General features: G+C 44.6%; 1 protein-coding gene across 50 annotated transcripts in view; it reads left to right on the forward strand.

Annotated features, from left to right (window-relative positions):
* SORBS1 (sorbin and SH3 domain containing 1) overlaps positions 1-24,191 on the forward strand; it is a 217,814-nt gene that overhangs the window by 153,253 nt on the left and 40,370 nt on the right. For 29 of the 50 annotated variants that reach the window (XM_080912808.1, XM_080912798.1, XM_080912799.1 and 26 more), the window contains 7 exons: positions 1,738-1,785; positions 1,893-2,022; positions 4,197-4,311; positions 9,509-9,592; positions 13,140-13,205; positions 13,746-13,847; positions 18,127-18,176. In XM_080912808.1, coding sequence (XP_080768934.1) covers positions 1,738-1,785; positions 1,893-2,022; positions 4,197-4,311; positions 9,509-9,592; positions 13,140-13,205; positions 13,746-13,847; positions 18,127-18,176 — 595 coding nt within the window. The remainder of the gene's footprint in view (positions 1-1,737; positions 1,786-1,892; positions 2,023-4,196; positions 4,312-9,508; positions 9,593-13,139; positions 13,206-13,745; positions 13,848-18,126; positions 18,177-24,191) is intronic. The other 21 variants (XM_080912804.1, XM_080912815.1, XM_080912784.1 and 18 more) reach the window with 2 other exon arrangements.

Here is a 24,191-nt window from a genome sequence, read left to right on the forward strand (position 1 = left end):
GACACCCTGGCCCTGTGTAGCTTGGGGTATATGAGGCTTCTTTTCCCACCTGTACTCAATAATCTCACTAGGAGTATCAATTATAGCCTGGCTGATATCGACTTTTATGTGAATGTATTTAAATACATATTCTAAAGCCCCTTTAAAATAAATCACTGCAAAAGCAAACAAAAAGCTGGCAACAAAAAATTCTTCAGAGCGCTTTTCCCAGAACTATATTTCTGATTCCATTTTATCTCCCCACTACTACCCTGCTCTCAGAAGTGCACATAAATAAACTTGATATACTCAGTCTATTCTAGTGAAAGGAGAGTGGATTTCTGTGATGCACGCCTGTAGCCCCAGCACTCAAAAGGTTGAGGCAGGAGGGTTGTAGACTAGAGGGTAGCCTGGGCAACATAGTTAGACCCTCCCCATCCCACCCTGAAGAGGAAAGGTTTGGCTGTGTTGGTAAAGACTCTTAGTCCCTGCCAAACCTTGGTGTTGACCAGTTCTTATAAGAGCAAGGGGGGCTGGAAGGAGGGCAAGGTGCCCTAGTACCTGATGCCTCCCTGTTGTTTTAGCTGAGGGATACCAGGGACAGACAAAAAATGGGAAGAAGGGAAGGGACAAAAAGGTAGGAGCTGTCTTTGATATACTCAAAGACTGTACCCAACATAATGACAAAGGTAGCTCTGTTTACATTTCATAAAGCATTCTGACCTTTCCTGCTCAGATACTAAGTTTGCCCAGAAACAAGGCCTTGGCTAACACTGCCATTAATGTGGTGTGTCAACTCCCTTGGCTGGTCTTTGCCGGCTGGCTCCCTGAGCTTTGCTGGGATTGGTCTGGCCTTCATTCTAGGTGCGTGTGCCCTAAATTCAGATAAGCAAGTGCTCTGGCGGGGGGAAAAATGTTTAGGAAGGATTATCATGGATGTCGTGACTAAATACCTTGAATTTGGGACAGATCTGTTTTGGAAATCAGTTCCTGTAAATGGGCTTGTGATCTGATTTTCACTTAAAAAGAAAAAAAGGGGGGGGCAGCCCATTCTGTGAGATGTTCAGATCTTTTCTTGGTCATCTCAGAACCCAAAATTTAGTTTACCTAGGGGAGCGTGCAGACACTCCTGCAGAGCCGGTCATACACCAGAAATTCCCGGGAGTCTGACTTGTTGAGGACTCAGTTTGGACGCTCACCCTGGAGCAGTCCCCTCACAGGGTCGACCTTCCGTCAGCCTCGGCAGTGTTGGGTCCTGAGAAATCTCTTCATGGAGCGAAGAACTGTCATATGATAAAAACAGATTATGATGTGGATTTTCTCAAACTCTTGTTAGCTGCACAATCTCTCCCAGCTGTGTGGTGTGCAGAACATAAAAATCAAATCAAAGCTACCGTAGGGAGCTAGCAGCCGTATTCTTTTGACCTCTCCTTCCTACCAAGCAGTAGCTCTGAGCCTTAGAAAGAGGCCATGGCATTCAGCAGGCCAGACCGAAGACTGATCGTTGAGTGACTGGATCCGTGTCGGCCCCTGCTTCTCAGACACACAACCTAGCCCTCCAGATTGGGTGGTGGGCCCGGAGGCAGTTTTCCCAGAGTCCTGTTGGACTGGATAGATTCTTGCAAGCCTTGCTGCTCTGCAGTGGACTCTGTGTGGTGTTAGCCCCTGGCTTGAGTCCTCCCTGCAGAGGTGGGGCTTGGTGTGCACCGGGGTCGCTCCTTTTGTCCATTCCCCTGATTTTTCTTTTTCGTTCACTAGATGATGATTCTGACCTGCACTCCCCTCGGTACTCCTTTTCTGAAGACAGTAAGTGACCCAGGTCCCTGTTGTGCGGGAGGAAGCGGGGAATGGTGACAGCTTCAGGGTTTAGTTTTCACCCGAGCCTAAGGCATTTTGTGCACGCTTTTCTCCAGCAAAGTCTGCCCTTTCTGTGCCTCGCTCAAAAAGTGAGATGAACTACATCGACGGGGAGAAAGTGGTTAAGAGGTCTGCCACACTCCCCCTCCCAGCCCGCTCCTCCTCACTCAAGTCCAGCCCAGAGAGGTAAGTGCTTTCTTGGATGCTCATCCCCAGTGTCTGAGCGACTTAATCTGAGTCTCCATATTCTTATCTGTGGAAGGAAGATAAAGACTGAGCGTGGGAAGGATAAAAGAAGAGATTGACCTTCATGTCAGGGCTCTCTTAACCTGGGCGTAATTAATGTCTAGATAATTACCGTAACCTTTTCTCTGCTCAAGAGGAAATGATTGTGATGCTCACATTGATTCCAGAGCCTTCTTGAAAACCAGGCCGGCGCTCCCCTGTGGAGCTCACCTTCTGGCCCTCTCCTTTCACTTTTTCTTTTGAGATAGCATCTCAGTAAGTCGTCCAGGCTAGCCTTGAACTTGCTCCATGTGTAGCCCAAGCAGGGCTTGAACTCTCTGCCCTCCTTGCTCAGTCTACAAGCGGTTGGGATTTCAGGCCTGGACTGTTGGGCTCTGTGATGAGGAAACTCTAAACTTGGAAGTTCATTTACGTATTCGTAGCAAAGACTGCAGCATTAAAATGCAGCCATATTCCGTAAGTCTGTATAACATGTACCGCCACAAATGCTCCACGGAGTAATTGTCTGCTGTCAGTCCGTCAGGTGTCTCCTGTGTTTTTTGGCCCCAGTGTCTGCAAACCTTCACAGACTAAAAGAGCTGCGCAGATGAAATTTACTATTTTTTTTCTTAAATCCACATCCAGTTTCATGCCACCATATCTCCATGGGCAAGTGAATGCTGTTTTAAATCCCACATGTGCCTGATGCATCTCTCCGATGAGTCTGATAATTAATTAAAAGAAGGAGTGCTGGATATGCTATGAAATTATGGGTGTATTCAGTAAGCACCTCCTGAGTACTTTCTATGCAGATTGAACCAGATTTACAGAAGAATAGACTGATCGTTTCCCTGTCTTCCAGAAAGTCTCAACCTTTTGTGAAAAAAAGACATAGTGCAAAAAGGCAGTAGTGTTCCTGCATAAAAAGTTTGCAGACGGTTTGCAGACGGTTTCCTTTGGAATCCTACCCATCTCTTGGATGTCAGGCTGAAAATTGGGACCAGGGCTGAAGGTGCTTAGCACCATTCTTGACCTGAGTTTGATTATTGTAAAGCACATAAAGATGAGAGGAGGGAGAACTGACTTCAGAGAGTTGTCCTTGGACTTACTCATGTGTGGCAAGTTTGTGTGCGCACACACACACTCGGGGGCTTAGGGCTACTATTGCTGTAATGAAACACCAGGACCAAAAACATCTTGGGGAGGAAAGGGTTGATTTCACTCACGGTCCAGTATAACAGTTCATCAAAAGCTGTGAGGGCAGGAACTTAAAGCAGGGCAGGGTCCTGGAGGCAGGAGCTGGATCAGAGGTCATGAAGGAAGCTGCTTACCAGCCTGCTTTCTTATAGAACCAGGAACCAGCAGCTCAGGAATGGCCCCATCTACAATGTGCTGGGCCCTCCCCCAACATTTATCAAGAAAATGCTATATACCTGGATCTGACTGAGTCATTTTCTCAGTGAGGTTCCCTCCTCTCAGATTACACTAGCTTGTGTCAACTTGACCTAAAATTAGCCAGCTCACAGACAAATAATAAACTTAAAAAAAAAAAAAACCCTTTGACCTTAACTGAGATAACTGTGTAGCAGGTTCAGACACAGAACAGGAAAGAACGAAGGGCACACAGCTGTCGTTTGCTGCGGGCTGCTGTGGACCTGGCACAGAGGTCTCCATCTCACAAGCAGACAAGCTGATGCTCCAAGAGTGTACAGTACTGAGGTCACCTGGGTGGCGAGGGATTGAACCACAGTCTGGCAGCTTGAGGACCTGTATTTGTGTTCTGTGTAACTTGTGTGGGAGTTCAGGCATGTTTGGGAATGAGAAGCAGGGCAAGGGGGAAGACTTTCCAGGACAGGCCCCGCTGCATCCCCTTCCTCCCTCCCTCCTCTCCCCTCCATCTCCACGTCCTGGTGCCAGGTTTGGGCACAGGCTACCTCATGCCCCTTGTGAGCCAAGACGGAGATTTAATTGGGTTGTTTTGAGAACCAAGCTAATACAGCTAAATTGCTGGCCTTGATTCCAGTTTTATGCTTTGGATATAGACAAATTCTTTGATTAAGACTACGGCCAACCAGGTTCGGACCTCGTGGGAAGTTGGTGCTATTTTTATGAATATAGGATTTTTCTGTCTACAGAAACGACTGGGAGCCCCCAGATAAGAAAGTGGATACCAGAAAATATCGAGCAGAGCCCAAAAGCATTTATGAATACCAGCCGGGCAAGTCTTCAGTCCTGACCAATGAGAAGATGGTAATGTGCATATGAAAGGTCTTTTTGTTTGCTCTGCCCTTGTTTTCTAGTTCGGATGCCTTGTGTAGTTGGAGCATATTCTTCCCCTGTTTGAGATAGGCTTGTTTTGTTTAGAACAATGAAAAAAACTTGAAGTATTTTTACCCTCTGCATTTTGCAGGTCTTTATAAATTAGTCCCGAGTCTGCTTTAAAAAAAAAAAAAAAATTGTAGCTCTGTTGTTCCATTTGTGCGTGGTTTAACTCATCTAAAATTTTCTACTAACAGCAATTGATCTCACTTTTTTTTAGGAAAAAAAAAAGTGTACTACTTTGCCAAACTTATTGAGTGAGTAAAGGTTTTTGTTCTTGTAGGCAGTTCTGGTTTGAAATGGATGAATGTTACAGAAATGACCAGTCTAGCATTAAAATCATTCAAAGATAAATCACTAGGAGAATGTTGTGACTTGGGGTAAAACCCCTAGGCTGTTAAATTTCTTATCTCTTAGGTCTTCTGTCTTTGATTGGCAAAGTGTTGAGAGCTAACTTATAAAAAATCAGTTTGGATTATTGTCCCTTACATAATTTCACATCTCTAGAAAATTAGGTGAGGAAAACTTCCAGGATGTCATGGGAAAGTAGCCACTGCTGTGAAACAGGAAGACTTTACATATGCCAGTCGGATTTCCCGTCATCCACCCTTCATTAGAAAAAGCTTGCTCAAATTTTGGAACATGGTTAGAGACTCTCTACAGCTACATCGGCATCACAGCCCTCTGGCTGTTAGCAGGAGAGAGGCCTCCTTAAGAGCGGCTCTCCTGCTGTTCTCCGTGTTCTTAGCGATAATTGGTCTGACTTTTGCTGAAATGAGATGTGATGTCTTCATAAGTGCTGGAGTAATTTTAACTAGGAAAAGGTCATTAATTCACAGAAACGCCTTTAGAGTTATTCTTTGAGTTTGCTGGGCATCATGGGTATTTGGAGCAGAAAGCCAAAAGCAAGCTAGATGACTTCCTTCTGCCTCCCGGCTTCAGTGGGAGTTGTCTGCCTACAGGAAGTATCCCAGACGTAATAAATGTAATAAATGTACGCGGCAACCTTCAACCCAAGGGTTCCTGGAAAGAAAGCCACACTCGTTAGTAATAAGCAAGTGATTTCAGGGATTCTGGAGGCCTTTGGGTATTTGGGCCATGGCCGTTCCTAGATTGTTCTGGCCTCTACTGAAGGCACACCCTTCTTCCTAACGTTTGCCTTTGATTCCACTTCCTTCTCTTGGTCTCAGTTGTTTCACCTCTATATAGAACATTGTTTTGTTTTCTCCTTCGGTATCAGTTCTTAGGACCATTGGAATTATTTTTTTACAAGTGTCTGGACAGTGTCCCACTGTGCCCCATGATGCCCATCTTTGGCGTGGTGGAGACTGTCCACAAGGACAGCAGAACACCATCTGGTGTCTCAGTACAGGAGCTCCTCTGTGCTGCTCCTGGCCTGAGCCCCACCCGTAGTGGCACTGGGCACCTGTCCAACAGTTTAATTCAGTGCCCTTCACCCTGGTTAGCTTCCTCCTTCCAAAGACACATTGTCAATTTTAGAGAGGAATTTCAGTTGAATCTTAATTTTTTTTTTGACAGTGGTTGAATTGGTCCATTATGTTTGATCTTTTTTAAATCCCGCTATTTTAATCACGTGGACAGAAAAGCTGCTGTGTGCATTTCAATGTGAGCTTTTCAGTGTGAGCCTTGCCTTTCGGTCTTATCTGGATTTCAGCAGAACCCCCATTCATATACTTTTTGAAGAGAACTAAAGAGTCATTTCTTTATTAAATGTGTAAATGGGTGACAGACGTAGGGTCTGAGTTTGATTTTCTTTTAGTTTGCTTTGCCTCTTCATGAAGAAAGAGAAACCCCACTTTCTCTTCCATTTGAGGTGCCCAAGCCTGCTTAATTCTGCCAACTCAAGGAATGGGCCCAGGCATAGCTAATCGATACCATCAGAAAGAATGTTAACTCACATAGGCCATGGGGGTTCCTCTTGCCCTGGAGCACGCCCACACTACCCAAACCCATAAAACAGGATCACTTCCAGAATCCCTGGGTGACTTCCACCCTCGATGACTTGTTTGCCTGTTTGGCATATTCATAAAGGTCTAAATACTTCTTGCCTCCCTGTAAGTCAACCTTTTCTCTCTGGTCTTGTACTTAAGAGATATATCGTTTGATCCCTGCTGTCAGGAATGTCTAGGTTTTACTCCTTTATGCTTTTTTTTCTTTGCTGAAATCTCCCACAGGGCATGAGCTTCATTTAACCAATATAGAGATAGAACTTTTTTATGCTGAGCCCTGGGCTGGATGCTGGAGTTTATATTCCATGGGTGTGTGGTAGGAAGGACAGATGAACATGGAAGTGTGAGCAAAGGATTTGCCCAGCTCTGCCTCTCCTGTCCTCCCAGAAGGAGGGTAGGTGGGGATATAGGGTAGTTTACAGAGTGCTGGGGGAGTCATGGGAGGCCTGAGTGTCCTGTGTGCCTTCAGGCAATCATTTAACCTTGAACCTCAAGGCTTTCATTTGTGGGAGGAATATTATCTTGCCCTCCATCTTGGTGGAGTGATGCGGGTGTAAGAGCCATTTGCACTGTAAAGCGAAGTGTCCCTGAGCACACCAAGTTCAGATGACTTACTTAACAGAGATCTGAAGCCTGTCCCTGGCTCCCTTTCAAGCATCCGCACTGTCTTTGAGGAGGTGGCACTTGCTTGGCAAAGGCACTTGCCCTTTCTGTGGATTTTACCAAGCTGGAAAAGAGCAGCCTGCGGCAGTAAAGAACCTGACTGTGGAAGTGCCAAGGCTGTGGGAACAGCTCCCTCTTTGCTTCCAGCAGGGGTGCCCATTCTCCTGTTCTCAGTCTGTTCCTTGATTGGCTGCTGCTGAGGTACACCTGGCAACCTCACGCAGGTACGAGCACTGTGGGTAATATCTTTTTACCTTTACGTCTGGGCACCTCAAAGAGCCGAGGCTTTGGATCTGAGTTATTTAACATAACCTTTTCTTCACTCAACACCAGCCTTGCAGCGGGCCAGCAGCAGACAGCATTCAAGAACGAAACGAGTTAAGTCTGTCAAGGCTGTAAATATTGTAACTCTTAGGCAGCTTCCCAAAAGAATCGGTATGTTAGTACATTTTATTTAAAAGAAGAAGAAGAAAACCAGCAAAAACAAAAATCCTAACCTATTCCCAGGGAACAGTTTATAAATAGTCTTTGTAAGAATAACAAATACAAAGTAGGTTTTATGAAAACCCCTCGTTCCAGATTGTGAAGTGAGCCAGTGTCAAGCCATCATTCCCACATGGTTTGGGGTTTGGGGACATTGTACTGTTCTTTGCCGAATAAAGGCAGAAAGAAACCGGGCTGGAGAGATGGCTCAGATGGTCAGGGGCTAAAGGACCTGAGCTCAGTTCCCAGGAAAAGAGTAAAGGAAACAGGTTTGGTGGCCTGTGCTTACAGTTGCAGCTCTGGTGTGGTAGAGCCAGGCAGGTCCTTAGCCTGCCCACCCCACTTGGCAAGCACTGAGTGACCGAAAGACCCTGGCTCAGAAAACAAGGTAGCTGGCTCCTCAGAAACTCTCACTTAAAGTTTTCCTCTGGTATCTACATACATGTGCAGGCATGCACACACACACACACACACACCTGACACTATGGGCAGGCTTTTTCCTTCAGGATGGCAGCTCTAGAGGAAGCTGATCTAGATGCAGGAGGATGGTGTTCAGCATATATCCCCTGCGGTCTCTAATCAGAGTTCAGGTGAAGCCTCAGACTAATGTCCACATCTTCTACCTTTAACCTCAAGAATGAACAAATGACAGATGCTTCCAGGGAATTTGGAAGACGGGCTTGGTAAAGTCACTAAGGCTGTTCTGCTTGCAGAGAGATTTGAAAGCTGTCTTAGCGGTGCCAGTACATCCGGGAACCACTGCTCTAGGGTGTAATAGCGCTGAAGACCTGTAGGTGGGGCTGGCAGCAGGCTGTTCTGTGCTATCTCCCTTAAGGCCATGAAGAGCTAAGTTTCTTGTGTGATAGTTTCAACCTCAGAAGAAACTGTGTACAGTTTCGTATTTCAGGTTGTTATTTAAAAAAAAAAAATCATATCTCAACGTTTTGTAACTTTCAGAGTTATTAAGAGCATAGGAACTTAAGCAAACCTTGAACTCAGACAACTAACACTTATTAAAACACTTGATTTAATTTCCAATCTCCATTTTTAGTGTTTTCCAAAAGTAGGTGGTATGTCCTAGATAGAGTGTCAGAACTTTAACACATATCTGATGAAATATTAAATTACAGGATCAGATGATCGCTCTCCGTGACGCGTCTTAGTGTAACGGCAGTGAGGGGTCTGACTTTGGAGCATAACGCAGACGTTCTCTCCCGTTCTGTTCTCTGTCTTGTCCAGCGTCTCTGTCACTTACCTGTCTTCCTCAGCCCTTTAACATTTGTTTGTTAGAACACACAGTGTGCGCTGTCTGTGCCCATCCCCCATGGTGCTCCTTTAAGAAGGCCGTCACTTGTGTCCTCTATTTTGACTTACATCATTGTCACTTTGCCGTGTACGACACATGGTATCTCACCTATTCATGTGCCATTAAAGATGCAGTATTAACCAGTTGGCTTTTATAAAGTGTCGGTATCTGCATTTTATTTTGGAAAACCTTAGGGCAGCCTTGCAAATAAGTACTAGCAAGTACTAAAACCATCCTGGCCCATAAAACTCGTTTGCTTTATTCTGACATAGATGCTGAATGTTTGGTGTGCTCACCAATTTATGTGCTCACAATTTGTTTTTTTTTTTTTTTTTTTTTTTGTTTTTGTTTTTGTTTTTTTTTTTTTTGGCAAGAGGAAATGAGGACTTTGTTTTCTCTGATGCTGAAAAGATTAAGAATACCAGTCTGCCTGTATTTAGCTTTCTGGTGCCGGGTCGCAGTGTGGTGCTGGGTCCTTTATGTGCAGCCCATCTGCCTCTGCTGTAGGACTGAAAACAAGTACCTCACTGCTCCCTGCCTCAGTTTCCCTGTTTTTCTGGTATCAGTAAAACTGGACAGTCTCTGCTGTTGAAGCAGGCACTGTGTCACCCAGAGACGCTGCATCTCTACTGGCCTGTTCCTATGTAATCTTTTACATAATGTTATCCTTCTCTTTCTTTCATTTTCCTGTCACCAACCCTTATAGAGTCGGGATATAAGCCCAGAAGAGATAGATTTAAAGAATGAACCTTGGTATAAATTCTTTTCGGAATTGGAGTTTGGGAGACCGGTAAGTGTAATGGTTTCGGTGGTCATACACCTTGTGAAATGATGCTGTTGGTGCATTGACGCTGCTACAGAACCAGGTCTGTGTGAGGAATTCAGTAGCAGGAGTGGCTGTGGTAATTGTCAGATTGTGTTATCTCACCACGACCTAGAGGGTTTCCTTCATTCACCAAGAGGGGACAGTAAGCTCGGAGGTACACCTTCCTAGAGAGTGACCAGGGCATCCTTTGATATGAGTATCACATACCTGGTGGGTGGCACTTATTTTTTGCCATGCAGTCACTACTTTAAGCAGTCATTAAGGTGTGTGGAGACAGACGGGAAGAATGCGTCACCGAGAAGGGCGGTATGGCGGTGCCTCATGTCACGTTTTAAAGGCATGCAAAACCAAATAAAGACAAGATTAAAAAAACCAAACCTGCTTCCCTAACCCTAACTCTAACCCTAAACCTAACCCTAACCCAGTTAAAGGCAGCGTTTAGAGAATGCTTTTTCTGAATTAGGCTAGTATCATTTGAAGGGAGAGTAGAACTCCAGAAAGTTCAGTGTTCAGCAGCTCCCCTGAGGTATTTCTGAATTACTTTTTGGAGGGGGAGGTGGGTCTTTAGTCCGATGCCCAGACAAGTTTCACATAGGACAATCTGAACTAGTCCTTCCATTGGAGGTGATACACCTTAAACCTGTAGTTACTTCAAATTCTCAAGGTGATGCACTTGAAAACTGTAGTTACTTCGAATTCCCAATTATAACTGCAAAAAGAATTTATAGGTGGAAGAGTTGTACCCAGAAAAAATAAACATTAGACGTGAGTATGAGACTCTAACCATTGGTTTGGGTCTCGGATGGTTTTATCTGCAGATAGGAACTGATTTTTATAGTTTAATAAAGTGTGAAATTCCATGCTGCGTGTTTTTCATTAAGACAGGCAATTCAGGCTGGCACTTTGGGATTGCCGATTTGGCTTAAAGATGCTGAGTTTGAAAGTTAGGAGCACCCAGTTGCAACATTCTTTAGGAACATGCAAGTATTTGACCTCTTCCCCTTAATCTGTTACTGCTGAGCGCCACCTAGTGACAGTAAAGAGGAAGTGTCAAGCCCAGGTACATGTTCCTCCCCCTCCCCCCCAGAGCACAGTGCACACACAGCTCTTGTCTTCTCCATTCTCTCTCTCTCTCCTTTTTTTTTTTCCTGTTCACTATGTAGACACCAAATTTAACACACAATCTTTCCCACATGCAATAAACCGATCCGTATCCTAATTCTTCTCCTTAAGGCCTGCTCCATTACTGAGCACATGTTGATATGTGTGCTCCCCTCAGACACTGATAGCTGTATGCAGCAGCCATGGCGAGCCGTCCTCATGGAAAGCAGGAGATACTCGTTTTCAGTTCCTTTCTCCAGAACACATGCCAGTGATTTTTTGAAATCCCTTTCAGGATCCGCAGGTGGCTAGCCATCCCCTCGTCTGTCAAGTAACTAAGCCAGTTTAATCTGAAATACTAAGCGCTTGCAAACACTAGGGAAACTTCTTTACCATTCTGTTACTAGTGATACATTTTCATAAACCTACCGTTGCAAACAAGTTTCAGAGATACTTCAAGTTTTAGTCAATACTTCAGAGTCCCAGCCTTTAGTAAACAGGCCCTGAAAATAACTTGGTAAATTAAGAGTTTTGCCAAAAACTATAACTCACCTATGTAAACGTAGAAGACACAGACCATTTGTCAAATAATTCTTTCTTTTGGGGGATTCCTTTTTGCATAGCTTTAACTTTTGAAAATTTGTCAAAAGAACAGGGGCCACATCTCCAGGAACCTCAGTGGAAGAATATTTACATATGGTCTGAGACATCCTGAGTGGGCTCGTTAGCTAGTTGAACCAACAGAATTTGAGAAGAAAATGGGAGAGTGAGATTTTCCCCCCCCTTCTCTCCTATTCTTATTACAGTGGGCCAAAGAGTGCACTGCTGTGGCAAAGCCGTAAGCTGTGGCAGTTGGTTTGGAAGAAATGTTAGCCATTCCTGAGTCTGCCAGTCACACATGACACATGTTGTCATTAATACTTTGTTTCCGTTGTTCTCCCACCAACCGTTAGAATTTTGGTACTAAGAGTTGCTGAGCTCTTCTTTCTCCCTGTACCTCTTCTTCAAAAGCCACTCAGAAAAAGCAAAGCAGAACAAACACACAAAAAACCAGAAAATTACAAGATCCTGACTGGTGACCCAGTGAGTCGCTATGAAATAAATAATTTAAGACTCCAGGGACCATCGGAGGCTAGATGATTATTTGAAACAAATTTAATTTTAGACACTCACTCATGGAATTTTGTGACAAAGTCAGAAAGGTGTGGGGATAACACATGTGGAAAAAGTCTACTTCCCAGATAGCCGTTCAGTGTGTTAAGCACTAAAAATGAATGGTCACTGCAATATCACTGACTTTGCAGAACACAGACCTCCCTCACATATGTGGAAGACCTGCTGTGGACAGGGAAAAATACAACCAGAGCCGACTTGCTTTTCTTTTAGAAAAGCATAGGGAACAAGAGGAAAAAAATATTCTCTCCTTCCCTCCAGTTTCTACAAAAATTGATGTCTAGCCACAAACTCAAGGCAATGTTTCTCAGTGTTAATCCCCGAATGCTTCTGTAGAGTTAAGAGACACGAAGCTTGCATGTAATCTGTGGAGCTTTTAATGATCCCGTGTCTAATCTCCCTGGAGGTCATGGTATGTTAGATCTCAAGTGTACATAGGCATAATCAGAGAATCCACTGGGAGAGAGAAGTTCAGAGTTAGATGTTCCTGGAAGTTTGTTTAGCTCTCACTCCACACACACCCTTGTTAAGCCTACAGTATTCTCCTGGCAGATTTTCAGCTCTCTGATTGTCCGTGAAGGAGTAAAGAACAAACAGTAACCTCTGACCTGCTGGAGGGGGGTGGAGCATGCCTCTAGTGTTACTGGCATTACCTAACTCTATTTATGTTATGAAAGGCTAGTTAAGCTGCAAGTATGAAATGGTCACATGCACTCTTTGAATTCCCGCTTTGGATTTCATTAAACCCTACCATAGATGCTCCTGCCACAAACCAGAGGGTCACCTTTTTTAGGTCAGCCTCTATTTGGCCAAACTTACAGATTTACACATTTATTAACATGCAATGGATTTTTTTTTTTTTTTACAGTAGGAAAAACTATTTCAAAAATGTGGAAATCTCCAGGGTCAGTCTTCGTTGGAAGAGAACATGAACGAATTAGTTTCTAATTTGTTTAAATTTATTATTGCTGCCTTTTCCTCCTCCTTTTAATTTAAAATTTTTAGTATAGGCAATCAAGGGTTGGTTTGCTCTTGAAACATATACTTTCTAGTTAGTGATTTCAGGTCCCCCTTGGACAGACAGCTTTGTGTCCTCAGCCAGGATCCCAGCCCTTTGCTTTGAGTTCACCTTTCTGTGTTGGTCCAGTTCCTAGCGTGCCCCTCTTTGTTTGAGCCCCCATGTTTGTCTTTATGTCTTTATGCTCATTTCTTCATTTCCTCCTCTGCTTCCCGTCAGCCTCCCAAAAAGATATGGGACTATACTCCTGGAGACTGCTCTATCCTTCCTAGAGAGGATAGAAAGGTAATTCCGTGCCTCCTCCTCGGACTGTGTGCTAGACCTCTAGCTTTGGGTGCCGTGAGTGTGTTGTGGGTTTGTGTTCTTTTCTTAAATCTTTTATTTTTTTAACTTAGTAACTTGTTTGGCCTGGTGATAAAACTATTTAATAGAGTCTGTGAGACATATAGTATTTAGAGGTTTGGTTTTCGTTTTGGTTTTGTTTTTGTTTTTTAACAACTCCTGTCACAGTGGCTATCCTCTGACACAAAGGGAGCCGGTCTTTCCTCACAGGTAGGTTTTGTAGCACTGTAGTTCTCATTAGGAGTAGAGTCCATATCTGAAGCTCTGTTACCCAGGATCTCCTTGAACCTGCCCAATGTTGCTCTTTCTGTGTTCACATCTTTAAACTAATTTCTAGTGAATTCTTGTCATTGAGTCAGGGCACCGAGACCCTAGTAAAATACGACACTAAAAAAAAATTTTCATTTTCAAACTTAACCCTCCATTCCTTCTTCTTTTCTCTAAACTAAAACATTCTTTCTCGTCTTTTCTTTCTTGAACCAGACTAATCTAGAAAAAGATCCCAACTTCTGCCAAGCAGAGTTAGAGGCAGATTTAGAGGAAGTGGGGACGGTTAATAAACCACCCAGTGCGAACTCGCCACAGGTATTTCCGGTTTTTCTCTTGCTCTTCCTCTTCGAGATCTGCTTTGTTTTCTTTTCTGTTCTTTGTTTTTTATGTTGTGGAGATGACAGAGGGTGATACTGCTAGCCTAAGATGCATGGCTTTCTGTTTATACCACTTACAGTGCACATTTGTGTGCACACACACTCATACACACACACCCCATACACATACATACACACACACACAACCCACACACCCCACACACACACACACACCCCCACCCACCCCACACGCACATACACACACACCCCACATACATACACACACACACACACAACCCACACACCCCACACACACATACACACACATAGCCCACACACATACATACACCCCATACATCACACACACACACCTCATACACCACTTACACACACCCCACACACGCACATATATACACGCACACACCCCCACACACACCCCACACACACACATACACACACACCTCATACACCACTTACACACCACACACACACACACACACACACACACACCACCACCACCACCACCACCACCACCACCACCACCACCACCACCACCACCACCACCACCACACCACACCACACCAGGTCAGTTCTTTTGTTTGGAGCCTTTCAGAACTTAGCATATTCCTTAAAGCACCTTTTAAATACATACAGGATGGCTGATGATTTGAACTTTCCCCTACCCACCATGCCCCCTATTTCTTCTTTGATGACCTTTTAAAAGTTCTTTCCTCTGCCTTTGAATTTCCAGAGTGCTATTTGAGGGAGCCAGTTTTTCTTATCTTTTTTTCTCCCCTGGGAGATGCCAACCTCAGAGGTCATTTGGATAAACACAGCAGTGGTAACTGGGCTAAAGCATTGTCAGAACAATGGTGTTTGTCATTGTAAAGGTCAGCAAGTTCATGACAAAAAACACACTCTAGATACCAGACAGCCTGGACACAAGCATTTGGAACTGGGCCTTCAATGGTATTTTAAAGGGGGCCATGTTAAAATGTATGTATTTAAAAGGAAAGGAGAGAGCCAGCCCAAGGTAAACAGGCTTCTAGGGGGAAGTCAAATGTTTACTGAAGTGTGCTCTGGGTTTACTGACAAAACTGAAGAGGCTCTAATGAGAATCTAATGGCTTCATGGGGACATTGCTGTAGTGGCCAGGAGGCCTGCTGCAAACTGTGGAAGGACGTATAACTGATAACGGATCTGTGCTAGATGTAAGCAGTGTTGAGACCACTGCTGCAAGGCTAGAGAGCCAACCCTGGAAAGGGCAGAGACACGGGGCTATATGGTAGCTGCCTGTGGGTCTGAAGTAAAAGAGTGGGAAACCATTGAGCTGTGTGGCCATGGCTGTCTTCTTGCTGCGTAGAGCTGTGGGTGGATGAAGAAGACAGCAGCAGGTCGACCCTTCTCCCTCAGAACTGAAAAGACAGAGGTAAATTGTCACATGTCCAGGCATGTGGAGAGGCATGGAGTGGGATTCTGGGTGTCTTACTAGGGTGAGACAGTCCTAAGACCTGGTATAATTACTATAGTACTAAAGATTTAAGGAAGAACCGATCTCAGCCTGCTCTGGAATATGAGTCATGGCTGTGGGTCTGTCCTAATAACAATGCCTGACATGCAGGATGGGAAGGCTAGTAACAGGTTGGTCAAAATTAATCAAGAGATGCTTTCATAGCAGTCAGACATCTGCAGCTCATGCAAAGATGGAGGTTCAGCTAGAGTTGACAGCTCCTTACTTCTGTTAGGGCCCAAACCTTACCAAGGACATGATGGTACAAAGAAGTGCCTGATGCATCCACAATCCATTCCTGTTGGTTATTTGTCTGGTGCTGTTAGCCTTGAATATATGTGAGGCATGCTCAAAGGAGTTCTCTCTCTCTCTCTCTACACACACACACACACACACACACACACACACACACACACACACACACACACACACATGAGACTGCCTTGAGGGTGTGACAGTTGTTTCCATACTTGGGATAACAGAAACATATAAAGATCATATGTTGAACACATATGGGATAAGACAGATCAGCTTGACTAGAAATCTTGAGTGGGAATGGTGGGATGGGCACGTTTGGGAAAGACTGTAGACTCAAGAGTGTGTCTAAGAAGATGTTGGGTTTTCCTTCAGACCACTGATGATGTTGTGGAGGGTGGGGGTACCATTCCCTTAGAGAAGTTAAATTGCAGGTAGAAAAAGCTGAGCATCTGAGGGCTAGGGGGTCACTGCAGTAGTCTAAGCAGACGGTGGGAGTCCACACTATAGACTCACCAACAGGGAGGAAGGAAAGGATAGATGGGGAGAGGCTGCCAAGGGAGTTTCAGTGGACTAGCTTAAGTGGTTAGTGTGAGGAAAGATGAGCTGTGGACAGGAAGAACAGTGACTTTAGGGTTTGGAGTAGACAGCTAGGAAGATTAAGGATATTAGTGTTAAAGGAAGCTAGAAAGAGACTCTCTGTAGAGGTAAAATCATGGAATTGGTTTCAGATATTTGGCTTGGGATCAGGTAGGGATATCGAGAAGGCAATAGGAACCAACCATAGGACTAGACCTTAGGAAACAGGCAAGCATTTTAAAAATCTGTCGTAGTTGCTCACGAGGAGGCGATTGTGGAAGTTTTGGGAGTCAATAAAGACACCTGGCACCAAGTAAAAGACTGAGAGAGATAGGGACCAACAGCTACCTGTCCTAGGATGCTGGACAGCATTAACTAGACAAGGACAGGCACAGTGAGGACAGTTCCGAGAAATGGAGGAGCGCATGACGGAGCAAGAGGAGGAAGGCACGATAACCCAGCTGCTGCCGAGAGATCTGAAGAAATAGATTTGGGGATGGCAGGGTGCCTCCGTGAGTGCAGCTGCTTACCGTGTAACTATGACAACCCCAGTCTCATCCCTGGAGCCAGATGGAGTAGGTAGAAAGAGAAATGACAAAACTGTTCTCTGGCCTCCACATGTGCACCATGACACGACCGTGACACACATAGTTTACCCCACACCACAATAAGCAAACAAGTAGTTTAAAGAAGATAAAATTCTAGGATAGGCCCATAGAATGGAGTATAGACATCTTAACTTGGTTTCTGGGCATTAGAGTTTGTGAAAAGAAATCAGAAAATCCTGCAGGGGTGCAGCATGATTAGGGACCCATAGGAAAGAGGGAAGGAGACAGGAAGGAACGATGATGACCCCAGGAGTTTTTTATGATAGAGATGCTGGCAAGCTCTTCAACCATACCATCCCAGAATGGGGGGAATGCCAAACGGTTGGAGCCTCATGACGGGAGGTGGGCAGCTGATACCTGTATAGCCAGAAGGGATGATGGGAGAAATGAGGGGAGCTTTTCTAAGAAGAAATAGCTGTGGTGTAGAAAGGAAGGCACCCCTCAGCTTGGGACAGCAGGGCCTCTTAGGAGAGGGACCCAGAATGTTGGAACTGGATATCTCTTCAGACAAAGGCTAAGTAAAGAGCCACCAGTGAAGCCACCTCCGCTCCCAGTCATCTTCTCTTTCCTAATCCAATAGCCTCCTCCCCCACTTCCTGCTTCTTCCTTTTTCCTAGATGTCTCTTCTCCAGGTAGTTTGTCCTTACAATGGTTATTAGTAGAGATGATAGTCATCATTAAGTAGGAATATCTGTAAAAGTTAACTTATGCATTATTTATTTAACACAAATACATTGAACCCTTGACATATTTCCCCCCTCCAGTCAAAAGAACCTCTGAATTGTGTAATCGCATTGCTTATGCTTTCTAGCAGCTCTGGGTTGATTTCTTCCTTTGTTAGTGACCTGTTTTATGAGGCATCTCCCACTCTGTACTGACAGGGTGGTTAGTGGATTTTGTGAGATTGTGTCTCATTTTCACACTTTTCAATGCAGTGTGGTCATCTTAAGATGCTTTTTAAAATGCAGTCTCTGCGTAGAGTATTGTGTGCCCCTCTTGGATGTGGCATTTGGGGTACACAAAAGGAGCTACAGTGGCCTTAGTGGTGTCTGAGGATTGGGGACGATAGCTGAAGTCCACCTCCAGGCTCACCTACATTTGTGGCCATATCTCTTATGAAGTAAAAGATGAGAGCCTAGGACCCCTAAGTCTTTCCTAACCCCAAAGTCTTTGTGTCCAAGCCTCTTGTCCCCCAGAGGCACTGTCTTCCTGACCAAACTGAAGTGGACTGTCTCCTACCCCTTGCTTTGCAAACTATGAATTAACCCCAATCACTGTAATTGTTTTTTCCTTTTTACATTGTTCCTTCTGTTTGACTTTTACAGAGCTCAGCAGTCAGCCCGACTCCAGACATTGCGTCAGAGCCTCCTGGATAGTAAGTAGCTACTCCTGTGTTTTCATGGCTCAATGTATCAAGGGCTAGAGGAGGCTGCAAACAGCTGGTGGTTTGGACCCTGATCTGTACCTGTCTTTTGTCCTGTGCTGGCAGTAAGGCTTTGGCACTGGGGAGGGCTTGTGGCAGTGGGCTGTCACATGCTTTGGGCTTTGTCTTCCGGTAGTTTGATGGTATTGTAGTTTTCAAATTAGTTTTCTTTGATTCTCTCCTCTTTCTTCTAATTAATTTTACAGCAATTCATGTTACCTTTGATAACTTTACCCTAGTTGATGTCTTTATCTTTGGAATGTGAAGTTATTTGCATTTATTTTAATTTACGTACTTTGCACACGTGTGTGTGTGTGTGTGTGTGTGTGTGTGTGTGCGTGCGCGCGTGCGCGCGTGCGCGCGCGCGTGTGCATAGCTATGGAAGTCAGAGCACAGGCTATGGGAGTTTTTTCTCATTGTGAACCCTAAGAATCTATCGGGCTATCAGGTTTGCACAGTGTGAGCTTCTGTTTGCTCACCATTTTTTTGACCTATTTGTCTACATTAGACTCAAACTTACCCAAGTGGGTCCCTGAGGGAAGGGATTGTAACTAGGATGTACCAGATCTAGAATTAAGATACAGGGGCAGATTATAGGATCAGTCTCTGAAGCCAGTCTTGCTGTGCGAGATGTAGGGCCTAGATTTTCACATGGACATTGATGTTATTATTATTATTATTATTATTATTATTATTATTATTATTATTATTATTATTATTATGCCAATACTTAGGATTTTGGCTACACAATGCATGTATGCTCCATTCACTTCTTCATGGAGTAACTGATACTAGTGTTACTTACAGGAATGGGTTTATTTTCTCTGACAGTAAATTAAAAGGCAAGAAATGGAAATCTTGGTTGTCCCAGCAGAACTACCATATGATATGTTGGAAAGTAGGGTCCCCTCTTGGTTCCCGATTTTATTAATACAAGAGTTTAAGAATGGCTGTACCTTTAGAAGTCTGAGGACAGCTTAGGAGAGTATTAAAGGAGAAGCCCAGGTCAGGCAGGCTGTTAATCTCTAGCTGCCTGGAAGAAGGCGAAGGAACAAAAGCCATGCTGCTTGAGATGGGCAGTTACAGGCCAGCCACCTGGCAGCAGGCAGCCAGCAGCCAGCACAGGAGCTTTTGAAAAAGTAAGAAGTTAGGGAGTTTAAGTTGGCTAGGGAGTTTAAAAGCATAAGTTCTGACCAGCAGCTGAAAGAAAAATATAGTAAAGGGAAAAAAAATAGTTATAACTTTCTAAGTCAGGCTTCAGAACGCCTTACAGATCTAGCTGAACCTTGTGGTAGGTAGATCCCCAAGGATGCACTTGGAGGAAGGAATTCTGGAAAGGGAAATCGTAAGGTGAACATGCCTTACTACAGATGATCCCGTAGCCAGGCCACCAACCTGCCCAATTGAATAGAGAGACACAGTATGTCTCTACCCAGAGCAGAGTCCACTTTTTACATAACCATGTTCTCCTCTAACTAACCCTCTCCAGAATGTCCTTCCCAAGGCTTTCCCGTGCAGCTTTGCTCCCGGCCTGGCTGAGTTCTTTTCAGGGCTACCTTTCTCTTCCTTGGGAGATCTGTAGTATAGCAAGCCCGTCTGCTGTATGATTAAGTACCGACTGAACTCTCTAACGCCCAGGCTCAGTTAATGCTTCATCTGGCCTCTGCATCTGCTGCCAACCCTCTGAGTTGTTTGTGTATATTTCCCTAACTGCCAATTACAGACTCCTCAAGGACAAGGCCTCCCACCTCCAGGGTGCCAGGGAGACCTGATAAATTTGAGGTACAGCAGGTTTTCGTTGCTCTGGGCATTTTAACTAGGACTCCCCCTGCCCGTCTTGCTTCACAATTGTTTGGTGTTAACCACTGCTGCCTGGCTTTCCCTCTGGCTCTTTCATCCTTTCTCCCAGAAGTGCCTAGACAGAGAAGACTGCCTTACTTTTGTCAGCACTATGCTGCTTATCATGGTAGGAATTTTGGTACTGTCCCTTGACTGTCTGGGGGACCCTATCACCCCCCACAAAATGAGTATAGTAAATGAAAGATAAAGTGGTAGAGGGTTTAAAATGTTGGGAAGAGTAAATCACTGCTGTGGTGATCAGTTGAGAACACAGATCTCAAATGACATACTTTTAAGTTTATTGAGCACTTACTGTGTACCAGGTCCTCTTCACGTTTATTTCTGTGAGCATCCCAGGGGCAGGTATTGCCAGCAATCCCAGTTTACAAGTGAGGATGGGCACAATAGCCCAGCGCTCTGCCCACTGTTCCATAGCTGATGTGTGAGTGCTCTACCGAGTTGGAGGGATGACACTCTGGGCCAGGTGTCAGTAGGGGAACCTCATCTGAACTATAAGGATTCAAACCTAGTAATAATGTAGCCAGCAGTATAATAAAGCTAATTTTGAGCTGTTGTATACAATGTAAACAAGTCTTCCCAGCACTAGCATTTTGAGTCACTGGCACAGTGTATGTCTGGTTTTATGTTTTATTCTCCACCTATCTCTAGACCTTCAACTTTGTAATTTTCATCTAACTATCGTTTATCATTTCCACATACTAAAGCTGTTCTCACCTAACCAAAAAGAGCGTTACTCTGTTCAACCAGCAAGTGGCGCTCAAGGAAAAGCTGCACAGAGAGCAGTTTCCTTAATCTGAGACCAAAACACAACCTGAAGAACAATATAAAACATTGGAGATTCCCCAGCCCTTAAAAATATACCCTAGCCCTGTGTGCATACACATAGGCATTTGGATTTAGGATCATTTATTCCACCAGCTTTAGTTTAACAACCTTACAGGGCACCAGGCTTAGGCAGATTAACCAACAACCTGCTGGATTCACTGTAGAGTGTGAAGCCAATTTGTTAGTGGTAACACGAATCCAGCTCGATGTGTATTTGAATATGATACATACTTGAATATGTAATGCTGAGATCCAGAAGGGGGCGGGCTCCTCTCACTGAATGGAGGAAGAGAGATCAAGGACGGTTCTCCAGAGAAAAGAAGGCAAAAGAAACGAAAAAACTGAGTAACAGGAGCGTATTATATAATTGTTAAAGAAATAAATTTTTGTTCTTGTAAGATGGAACTTGTAGATGGAACTTCCTACAGAGCTCCATTTATGGCAGTTGCCTGCTTTTCTTCCTGAAGTAGCCAACTGATTTTGAACAGGAAAGATGTAAGACTTTTTAAAATTACCTAGATGTGTGTATATCTGCCTGACAGTGCATGATAATTCAGTGTCCTTGGCGATGACGAGAGGTTTCGTCCCCTGGAGCTGGAGTTAGGGCAGTTGTGAGCTGCCTCAGGTACTGGGAGCTGTACTCAAATCTTCAGCAAACGCGGGGGCATGCTCTTAACTGCTAAGCCATCCTGGGCTAGAAACTTCAGTCAGCTATGTCCCTTGTTGAATCTTTCTACCTATGAGAGCGATCGACACATAGAAGGCATTCAACAAATTCTTGTTTAGCAAATCTGCACATGTTGGATTGCCATATGTCTTTGTAAGATATAATGCCAAGAGTGATTGCAGGGAGTTGGGAGTAGAGGCTGGGAGAGGTCACCTGTTGCAGGATGTTAGGTAAGTGACAGTGAAGTGACAACTAGGGAGTAGACAGAGCAAAGGGATTGCTGTAGACTATCAAGGAAGTGGGGCCAGGGGAGAAAGCACACTGATTGCTCTGGCTTTGTGCTTGAGTAAGGCCAGGTGGCTGTACAGAGCCAGGTTAGGTTTGGGTTGTGTTGGGATGGAGATGTTTGGAGAGCATTCAGGTGATATGGCTGGCAGTCAGCTTGGAGACAGTCAGAAAGGTATACAGGTTTCTGATAGAGTTCCTAGATAGTCTTGCCACCAGTGTTAATGTTGCAGATGAAAGAAACTGAGGCCAAGAAAACCCATCTTGGAGTGCATCTCAGCTGGTGTGTTCTTTGTTGAAATCTGGCTTTTCAGTACCCTGTCCACTGCCCCCAGACCTCTGTTAGCACACATGGAAGCACTGACTCAGTATGATCCCTCACTTTATCTTTCCGGTTTTGTTGAAATCTCTTGGCCAGCTCTGCTTCTCACAGAGGCTCAGTTCTCTGCCCTGTGTCCTAGCTAGCTCAGTTTGACCCAGAGCTGAGCTTGTCTGGTTTTGTTTAATGCCAGTAGCTGCTAATTCTGGTTGTATCTCAATCTCTCTCATCCAAAGAGCCAGTGTGACTTCTCTCAGCTCTGATCTTTTTAGATTTAGCAAAGTCCTAGGAACTCTGTGCCCTTAAGCAAAGGTAGTCCCTACTCTGGACTCAGTTTCCTCTTTTGAACAATGAAACAAATGACCCATCCTTAGGGGCTGCTGGAGATGTGTCTTTAAAAACGTGTGTCGAAGCTCTTGGATACTGCTCTTAAATGAGGTGCCCCAGTGTACCTCAAGCATCTGGGGAAAACATTCTTTTGTCAGCTTTGGTATCAGTAAGAAAACATTTGGCTGTAGCAACTGCATTCCCAGAGGTTTCCTGAGCACTGGCTGTTGGATCTGTGGGAAGCAGGAAGAAATGGGTGGGGCATAGAGAGCAGGCAGGCTGGGTGGAGGAGTGCTGAGTTGGATAAGGCCAGGCAGCTATGAGAGAGTGAAGGTGGGTTGATGCTCTGACTGAGGCCGAAGTGATTCAGAACACAGGTGCCAGGGTGGAAGTTGTCCAAGTTACCCACCAACACCAAGGGCCTGGCAGGGCCCTCATACCAAAGTCCTCAGTCCCCTTAACTGGGGGCTGACAAAGACAAAGGACAGTTACCTGTGGATAGCTTTGCAATTGGGAGTTGTACAAAAGGGAGAAAATGCGGTGTTATGCTGATGTTCACTTAGGAAACCCACAGTTTAAAAGCCAATGTAGATGAACAGCCACCGTTTTGAAAGTGGTATCTATAGAACCACCCCCTGGGTTCACCATTTTTAATGGGAGCTGGCTTCTTTTTAAATCAGCATCTTGGGGTGAGAGGGTGGAGTGTTTATGAGCATACCCTGTGGCCCAAACGCTTTAGGCCTGATCCCTGAGCCTAGGAAAGCCAAATCCTTTTCTCTGGAGGTGTGGATGGTTCCTCCAGGCACACTTTGGTCAGTTTTCAGACCAAGAAATGGGTGTTGTGGTGTTACAGTGATTTTTAATTGGGAAACCCAAAGTTTTAAAGCCAATTTAGATGAACTTCCCATATATACATGTGTGTGTGTGTGTGTGTGTGTGTGTGTGTGTGTGTGTAAACATACCATAAATGAGGTACACTGAGGCACCTCATTTAAGAGCAGTATCCGAGAGCTTTGACACACGTTTTTAAAGACACATCACCAGCAGCCCCTAAGGACGGGTCATTTGTTCCATTGTTCAAACGAGGAAACTGAGTCCAGAGTGGGGACTGCCTCTTCTTAAGGGCACAGAGTTCCTAGGACTTTGCTATATCTAAAAAGGAGTCAGGATCTCTAAATTAACTTTTTTTTTTTTTTAAAAAGGAATTTCTAAATTTATGGTTTTATATATCAAGACATATCAATTATCAACCCATATGCCAACTTTTACATTTAGAAAAATGTAGCCATTTATTCGTTCAGAGCATTCATTGGGTGTCCTCTTGGGTGGTGTAGTCCATGGGCTCTTAAAAATCAAGGCAAAGCCTTGGGAAATAGGTCAGTAGGTCAGTCCAGCCTGATTCTCTGAGTTTTCTTCAAGTAAGAGATGAACCCAGAAGGCTGCTTGGCACTTTCTTTGTTTGCATGTTTCTTAGCCTTGAGATGTGGTTTTCTCATCCTTTGGGTTCCAGTGACTCCTCCCACCCCCATTTCAGCTGAGAAAGGAAAATTCCTTTCATCCATGCTAGAGAGTAAGAGGGGTCTACAGCCTCAGCATGGTCCCCTGAAATAGTTCTAACAGAGCCCTTAGCTTAGCCTATGGTGAGCATGAGGTCATGCTAGTGGGGAGGGGTGGCTATGTTACT

Source organism: Micromys minutus (assembly GCF_963924665.1).
Source record: "Micromys minutus genome assembly, chromosome: 2".
Taxonomy (NCBI): Eukaryota; Metazoa; Chordata; class Mammalia; order Rodentia; family Muridae; genus Micromys; species Micromys minutus.